Source organism: Syngnathus leptorhynchus, chromosome 19, assembly GCF_054491065.1.
Source record: "Syngnathus leptorhynchus isolate UIUO chromosome 19, UIUO_Slep, whole genome shotgun sequence".
Taxonomy (NCBI): Eukaryota; Metazoa; Chordata; class Actinopteri; order Syngnathiformes; family Syngnathidae; genus Syngnathus; species Syngnathus leptorhynchus.
Genome location: NC_141213.1, coordinates 7,544,792 through 7,552,881, shown reverse-complemented (window position 1 = coordinate 7,552,881; position 8,090 = coordinate 7,544,792). Strand labels below are relative to the sequence as shown.

Genomic DNA, 8,090 nt, shown 5'->3' with positions numbered 1-8,090 from the left:
CCGCGTGCGACTTCAAGTAGTAATTGGGTCTTAAAAAAGCCGACTTGTCATTGAAATGAGGGATTCATCTCAATTATCCCGAGATTTATTCAGGACTATTACTCGGTGATGGATTAGAAGTGACAGCGTTAATGCGGGATGCTGTGAATCATCAGCGGCCGGCAGCCACGCAGGCATCTAATAATAATCATAATTGACTTTAGCCCGCCGAGGTAAGCATTTGAACGGCAAAATAAAATGTTTGTGTTGAAGCAAAACTCGGCACAAATCTTTTTCTAAATCCACAGCGCTTCATCCTTCCTACCAGGATCAAATCAAAGCAGCCACAAAAAAGTACGACATTTTTTCATAGGTTTTTTGACAAGTTCATCTTTCCCAAAAGCAAACAGCAAAAAAATCAAAAGGCCTGAGAATCCCATCAGAGGAGGTTCTTTTCTTGGGGTGTGCTACCCTCTAGCGGCCATGCTTTTTCTATTTTTTTGGTGTGCCCTCGGGTGAGTATTTCCCTCAATGCTCCACAGGTGGCGCAGGTACATTTTTCAACCACCTGGAGATGCAGGAGCATGGAACTCATGCTGTTTTGTAGCTTAGATATTGCGTTTCCTTTGATTTTTACTTGTTGCTACGTTTGGACGTTAAATGCAATCTAATTGCGTCATGCGTCATCGCTGATCATCAAAAAGCTCGGTCGACGCTGCAAGGCGTGTTACCTTCGCGTACCCCTCGTAATAAATGGTCTTGTCAGATATGCTTCAAGGTGGTGACATCGTGTGTCAAAAAAAAAAAAAAAAAAAAAAGAAACTCAGAGTTGTTCATTTCTAAATCGATTCCTTTCCCTAGCTATTGACTGTCTACGACAGAGAGAAGCCACCTTCGCTGTGCCTTTCCGTCAATTCTCCGACGGTTAGTGAACGCAACCGCAGCAGCACATTTCCTGTAGGTAGGAGAGCGGAGCACCAGGCAGGCCACCAGCACCACCAACACCAGTAACAGGCAGGCCACCAGCACCAGTAACTGGCTGGCCACCAGCAGCAGTACCAGTAACAGGCAGGCCACCAGAACCACCAGCAGCAGCAGCCGAGCGGTGTCATCTACTGCTGATCGCCGTCCGTCAAAAGAAAGCGGCCACAGGAGTTTCGTCGGCTCCAGACAGCTTCCATCAACCAAGCAAGCAAGTGAGTGGATGTTTAACGACAACTGCCGCTACTTTTGCTTTTATGGCCAATCCATGCCGCAAACTTTTTGATTGAAAACCCCAAAAAATGTTCTCAACCTAAGACATTATTGTTGGTGCATTTTTCCCATGCATGCGCGTGGAGATAACGCTGCAAAAATGAACCAAGGAAGTTTGACACAGCCAAACAGTTTTTCATTTGTTAAACAAAATGTAGCACAGGAAGTTTTTTTCATATTCAACACTCATAACGTCACAATTTCTCGTGACGTTTGCAGCCGTTAGGTTTTCCACGAATAATTGTCAATACTAAAGTAGTCCTTCGGCTTTCTGAAGACTTTTATATGTACATTTGAATGTTATTGAGTTCCAGTGAGTGCAAAATGGGTGGTATGAGGAAAAAAACAATTAGTAATTTTCATTTAAAAAGAGTCGTAATTCGATGAGAATAGATCTTTTTTTTTAATAAAAAGTTTAGAACGGCATGAAAGAAAATGTATTTTTTTTTTACAATTTATTCGAACACAACAAAAAGTTAAAAGTTGCACACTTATTAAGAATATATTTCCATGAAATAGTCACTTCTTTACAATAAAAACATATCTAGTGTGTATAATGAGGGTTATAATTTTTCTTTGAACATGTTGCTCACTAATATTGACCGCAATGTTATGAGTCAACAGAGAACAAGGCTTGATAAGATAACTGCTTAAGCAGCAGCCATTTTGTTTCAAGCAACTCGCTCGACGGTCACGTGACCTTCCCAATGAGGCCATTCTGTTTTTATTTGTGTGTTGTGTACAAGTAAGCAAGTACAACGATGGCCGTTTCATGCTGCAAATGAAACGTTGTTGGAGCCGCATCTTTTTGGAGCACACTGAGCAAAGCAGAAAGCTTGCAACAGTGTGTGTGTGGAGAATGAATGCTATGTCCTCAAGTGGAATGCAATTGTGTTGTGTGATTACGTAGCGGTGGGGAATTTCAAATTCAAAAATCCCCCCCCATGCCCCATGCTCATAACACAAGCGCAAAGGCCACAGATATAAATAGGCAGCAAAACGGGGCCCGACAAGCGTTTCAAGTGTAAACAGTCCTACCTTGTGTTTTCTTTCACTATGACAACCGCTGGCGTGTGTGTCTTAACGGTCATTTGGGGAGGAAGATGTTGTGCTATTTCCATAAGGTCAGACGCGAGCGAGGCTTGGTATCGCATGACATGTTTGCTCAACACGTGTGCTCATGTCTTTTCTGCCCTGTGCAATGCCAAATCGTTTGAACGATAAGAAGGCTTGAAACCAACATACAAAGCTTTTTTTATTTTCGGCTCTTACTAGAGGCCGCTCCCTCTAGCCGACGAGAAGAAGCTTGTTACAGCATACTGCGCCAGACATTTACGGTCAGATGTTAAAGCGCCCGCCCAAGTTTTGGTTTCAATCCAAGTGTTTGTATTTTTCAATCCTGGTCTGTGAAAGAGCAGGGTGCACCATCCAGTATGTTTGTTTCACAAAAAGCACTGAGTCAAACGTGTCACAACACGCTCCATTCTTGGGTGCTCGCTCGCCCAATATGATTTCTTCATTGACAGCCTGAGGGTGAGCTTTAGCGTTGAAAGAAGAGTGAATGGCCGTTGTGTTCCCGCTTGAACACGCCTCGCCCTCTGGTCTCCCCGCCAGCCCAGGAGCCTCTCGTGCTGAGCCATGGTGGAGTACTACCAGACACTCGGAGTCCGCAGAGACGCCACGCAAGCGGACATCAAGAAAGCGTAAGTGTGCTCTGACAGCTCTCCTCTCATGCTTTCCTGTCCGTTAGACGGAGGAACTTGACTGACTTTACTCAGCTAAATGTCTGCCAAAGCTCCTAAAAAAAGTCACTTTATGATATGAAATGTGTCCAAGAACAAGTCTGCCATTTTGAGTCCGCTTTTTTTGTTGCAGCTACAGAAAACAGGCACTCAAGTGGCATCCGGACAAGAACCCCGACAACAAGGAGGAGGCTGAGAAAAGGTTCAAAGAGCTGGCCGAAGCTTACGAGGTGCTCTCGGACGGTGAGAAAGACGTCCGAGCCAACGTCCCTGCGGGACGGACGGACGCAATCTTTGCTCAAACCTTTGTGTTTGTCTGTCTGTCTGTCTGCCTGCCTGTCTGTCTGTCTGTCTGTCTGTCTGTCTGTCTGTCTGTCTGTCTGCCTGTCTGCCTGCCTGCCTGCCTGCCTGCCTGCTCATAGAAAACAAGAGGAATATTTATGACAAATATGGCAAACAAGGGCTGTCTGCGGCAGGAGGAGGCGGCGGCGGCGGAAGAGGAGGAGGAGGTAAGCAGCTGAACACTGCCTCACTGTCCACATACATCAATCAAATGAGCTACTATATTCAGATACAATTGACATTACATTTTGTAAGAACATCCCAAAAATGGCTTGCTTTCTTTTTTGCTGTTCTGTCGCGCAGGAGGCCATAACAATCACTTTGGCCACGGCTTCACATTCCGAAAGCCTGAGGATGTCTTCCGGGAATTCTTTGGCCGAGATCCCTTTGCGGATTTTTTCGGTAAGTGATGCGAAGGATCTTTTGGTCTTTCAACGCTAAAATCAAAAAGCGCCCTATTAAATTGGCTGAAAATAATGGCAGCAGCATCCATTTGATTCGTGGATGTGACGGCTGATGGCTTTGGCAGCCTTCCCAACTCAACTCTGGGACCTGTCGTGAGGATGCTTCCAAAGTATCTTCTCTGGATGGAGCGCCTACGCAGGACGGCCGATGACGTCACAAGCTGCGTATTGAACTTGGGATAGAGGGAGGCTGCCGCTCCAGGGGCCGCCTCGCTCGCTCGCACGCATGTCTGTCGCAGCTCTAAATATGGAGCTGAATGCGAGCGTCCACATCAGCCGGCTGGAATGCTGTCCAAAATAGCCACCCGTAGTCCAGTGCGCGCAATCGTGGCGGCACGTGGGTGGGGAGAAGAAAAAAAATCAATCAAAACGTGTTGAGAAGAAATGACAAGGAGCAGTTAAAAGTGTGTGGCGCCCTCCAAAGGTTAATACAGCTGTCTGCAGGTCTTTTTTGTTTTGAGAGGTGTCTTTGGCCTTCCATTTGCGTGCCTTGTTTCCTTGAAAACTAGCCCAATTCCAAATGTCAACACTACTGTAGAGTTTGTCACGTGACTTTCTGTTTGTTTTTCAGACGACGACCCTTTCGACGACTTTATCGGGCACAATTGCCACTTGGGGGCTCCCCGTTCCCGGACAAGAGGCGGCGGCGGCCCCTTTGGTTTCAGGGGCTTGTCGGGTGCGTGCGTATATCCCAGCGGTGCGGTAGGTCGACTCCCTTTGAATGTTTTAACGTCTCCGTGCCCCGCCCCCGTGTCGTGCCAAGGTTTTAACGCATTCGGCGACATGGGCAGCGGCGGCTTCGCCTCCTTCTCCTCGTCGTTTGGCGGCGGAGGAGGAATGGGCAACTTCAAATCCTTGTCCACTTCGACAAAGTTCATCAACGGCAAAAAAATCACCACCAAGCGGTACGTCCCGTATTCCCTCTGCTTTTGTTTTTTGCTTGGTGCGACGCGAGCCGAAATGGCGTGCTGGTGTACAGGACGGTGGAGAACGGACAGGAGCGCGTGGAGGTGGAGGAGGACGGCCAGCTCAAGTTGCTAACGGTTAACGGTGAGGAGCAAGACAGACTAAGACTGAATAACAAGTAAAGTTTGCTTTAGCAGGCGCCCCCCCCCCCCCCCCCCCAAAAAAAAAGCAGTGCCTGCCACTCACTCAGCCGCCGTGTATTGTGACGTCTATTTCCATCTCGGCATGTCGAGAGCTTCAACGCATTAAGTCAGAGTTGGGCAACCTGTGGTGGGCGGGGACATCCAAAACCTCAGAGTTACTGTCTACGCCCCCCCGTAGAAACCCCCAAATTCGAGCCTCCCCACAAATGGTTCCTCAGCACTGTCTTAAGTCTTCTAACTCCACCTGGCTAAGCCGTTAGCCGACATCATGTGGCGTGTGATGACGTTCTATTTTCTTTTTCATGATAAACACGGCCGGCGCATGTTGAAATTCCGCTTGTACCTGGAACTGGGTTGATTAACCTAACAGCAGGACCAGAAAGTTCAATAAAGCTTCATTTTATGCTTGTGTAGAAGGTTGTCGCTGGTTGCACTGTGTGTCTGTGTTTCTTACTTCTCACACTTTGGTTTTGTGCTTGAAAAGGACACTCATGGTTTGGTTCTAATGCTCATCATCAGCGTGTGCACAACATAACTCATTTGTTCATCTCACTGGAGGTGACTCACCTTCACCGCTTGGCCACAACTTTGACTGCCTGCGCTTTCTTTCTATCCCACCCAACAGCCACTTTATTAGGTACACGGCTGTCCAACAAACTAGTTGGAAATCAATTTGTTCATTCATCACTCGTCAATTTGATCCTTGAGGAGCAGAAATGGGTCTCCACACTGACGCCTAGTGGCGATTTATAGGTCAAGCTGGGTTTATTCAAGTGCGCTCGCTCTCTTCTCTCGGTCGGTCAACAAAGCTTCGTAAAAAGCACCGTCCCCCGCTAAGTGTTTCAAGTAATTCAAGAAATAATTGATCGCTTTTACCCTCCCACGAAAACGAGCGCCATTGTCCTGCATTGTTGTGCGTGCAGGTCAGCCTGGCTCAGGTGTGTCACATACTAGGCAGCGCTTTAGTTTGCAGTCACGCATGCGCAGTGCTGTTCTAAACGACGCTGCAGCCCTCCCTGCAAAAAGTCGTTCTTTTTCGAAATCATCATCTGGAATCGTGATTTATTTCATTTGATCTTCTTTTTGTTTGCCCGCGTTAATGATGGACCACGATGGATTGCTGTCGAAGGCCATCCATCTCCTTACCCGGATAAACACATTGTGATCAAGAATATAAAGCGAGAGATAAAAAACTCCTCCCTAAAATTGCAGCAATTGTCCAAAGTGCCTGCCTTTTGTGTTCCCCTCGCTTCCTTTGCGAGATTGGCCTGTCATCTGGTCCATAATTCAATGGAAATGACCTGCAAATAAGCAAATGGCATTTTATTGATCACAATCAACTCAGCCATGTTTCATATGAATAGACATGTAGGAGCTTCCAAAGAAAAGTATGCTCAGGTGTCGCCCACATTGCGGGCATCAAGATCCATCCGTCCATCAATCATCACGAAAGATGACCGAACGAAGGTCTTTGGGGGGCTTTGTTGTTCCAAAACAGATGTCCCAACGGGCGACGACGACGACGAGCATCGCCGCCGCAGACACAATCTTCCCGTCGCCTGCTCACACCACCAGCGATACCTGAGGAGCTTCGCCCAGAACCCGGCTGGCGATGACGACCAGGACGACGAGGAAGGAGAGTACGGCCTTAGCAGAGGTGACAAACGTGTAACTTGCTTGCTTGCCTGCAAATGGGGGTTGGAGGTGTGCGCGTGTGGGTTTTGGGGGTCCGATTTTGGCCTGGGACATTCAAACCAGATTGTTTGACGTTTTTTTTTTGTGTCAAATTTGAAAAAGCCAAATGACCGCGGCTTGTCTGGCTCCCCAGGTCACGCGGACCCCAAGAGGAAGAAACTTTGGCTGAGGGAATCGAGACGAAGAAGAGCGCCACCATCACGACTCTTCTTCCCCACTTTCGGAGGCTTTGGTCCTTTTTTCTAAAGTCACAAACGGTCATGACTTTGAACTTGACGTGCTGTCCAGTACGGATCGCATTTTTCCATATTTTGCAGCACAAATCCCCCCCCCCCCCCAAAAGTGATGAAGACAAACCATGTATTTGACCTCTTTCCCCCCTCATGAACATAGGGATGCGTTAGAAAAAAATCTGTTATTTTTATGAACTTTTATGAAACAATAAATGCACAAAAACGACTGCCTATCATGTGTTTTTCAGACTCCATGTGTATGAGCCATTTTTGCACACGTTCTCGTTCGTTGTCTGGACAGATTAAGAAAAAGCCAAAATGAAAAGTGCCACACCCGCCCTCACCCCCACTTTCTGATTGGTTGTTTGATCTGTGACGTCACTCGGACACTCCGTTAGGTACACCGCCATTTTCAGGTGTACCTAATCACAGGCCACTTCATTAGGGAAAAGTCATGGTCAAACCTTCAATGAAAGGGAAAAGTGCCACACCCGCCCTCACCCCCACTTTCTGATTGGCTGTTTGATTTGTGACGTCACTCGGACACTATTAGGTACACCGCCATTTTCAGGTGTACCTAATCACAGGCCACTTCATTAGGGAAAAATTATGGTCAAAGCTTAAGTGAAAGGGAAAAGTGCCACACCCGCCCTCACCCCCACTTTCTGATTGGCTGGTTGATCTGTAACGTCACACTGACACAGGTGTACCTAATCACTTCATTAGGGAAAAAGTTTAAGTGAAAGTGAAAAGTGCCACACCCGCCCTCACCCCCACTTTCTGATTGGTTGTTTGATCTGTGACGTCACTTGGACACTCCATTAGGTACACCGTCATTTTCAGGTGTACCTAATCACAGGCCACTTCATTAGGGAAAAATCACGGTCAAAGCTTAAGTGAAAGGGAAAAGTGCCACACCCGCCCTCACCCCCACTTTCTGATTGGCTGGTTGATCTGTGACGTCACACTGACACAGGTGTACCTAATCACTTCATTAGGGAAAAAGTTTAAGTGAAAGTGAAAAGTGCCACACCCGCCCTCACCCCCACTTTCTGATTGGTTGTTTGATCCGGGACGTCACTCGGACACTCCATTAGGTACACCGCCATTTTCAGGTGTACCTAATCACAGGCCACTTCATTAGGGAAAAAAATCATGGTCAAAGCTTAAGTGAAAGGGAAAAGTGCCACACCCGCCCTCACCCCGACTTTCTGATTGGCTGGTTGATCTGTGACGTCACTTGGACACGTGTACGTAATCACGTCATTAGGG

General features: G+C 47.3%; 1 protein-coding gene across 4 annotated transcripts; it reads left to right on the top strand.

Moving 5' to 3' along the window:
- The first annotated feature begins 607 nt into the window (after positions 1-607).
- Positions 608-7,044, top strand: dnajb6b (DnaJ heat shock protein family (Hsp40) member B6b). Of its 4 annotated transcripts, XM_085939584.1 has the most exons (10): positions 618-1,175; positions 2,848-2,936; positions 3,109-3,218; positions 3,398-3,484; positions 3,621-3,719; positions 4,353-4,457; positions 4,545-4,686; positions 4,761-4,831; positions 6,389-6,547; positions 6,719-7,044. In XM_085939584.1, exons 2-10 carry the CDS (start codon positions 2,872-2,874, stop codon positions 6,829-6,831), a joined length of 951 nt encoding a protein of 316 aa, XP_085795710.1. In that variant the 5' UTR covers positions 618-1,175; positions 2,848-2,871; the 3' UTR covers positions 6,832-7,044. The 4 variants fall into 4 exon arrangements, with proteins under 4 accessions (XP_085795708.1, XP_085795709.1, XP_085795707.1 ...); XM_085939582.1 differs by having other exon boundaries at positions 608-1,175; positions 2,853-2,936; positions 4,353-4,686; XM_085939583.1 differs by having other exon boundaries at positions 608-1,175; positions 2,760-2,936; positions 4,353-4,686.
- Positions 7,045-8,090: the final 1,046 nt, after the last annotated feature.

Bases quoted from the DNA above. Each gene is read 5' to 3' on its own strand.
- dnajb6b (XM_085939582.1), top strand. From the start codon at position 2,872: ATGGTGGAGTACTACCAGACACTCGGAGTCCGCAGAGACGCCACGCAA. The intron at 3,720-4,352 runs GTAAGTGATGCG...TTTGTTTTTCAG, and splicing joins TCCCTTTGCGGATTTTTTCG to ACGACGACCCTTTCGACGAC. The intron at 4,687-4,760 runs GTACGTCCCGTA...GCTGGTGTACAG, and splicing joins AAAAAAATCACCACCAAGCG to GACGGTGGAGAACGGACAGG.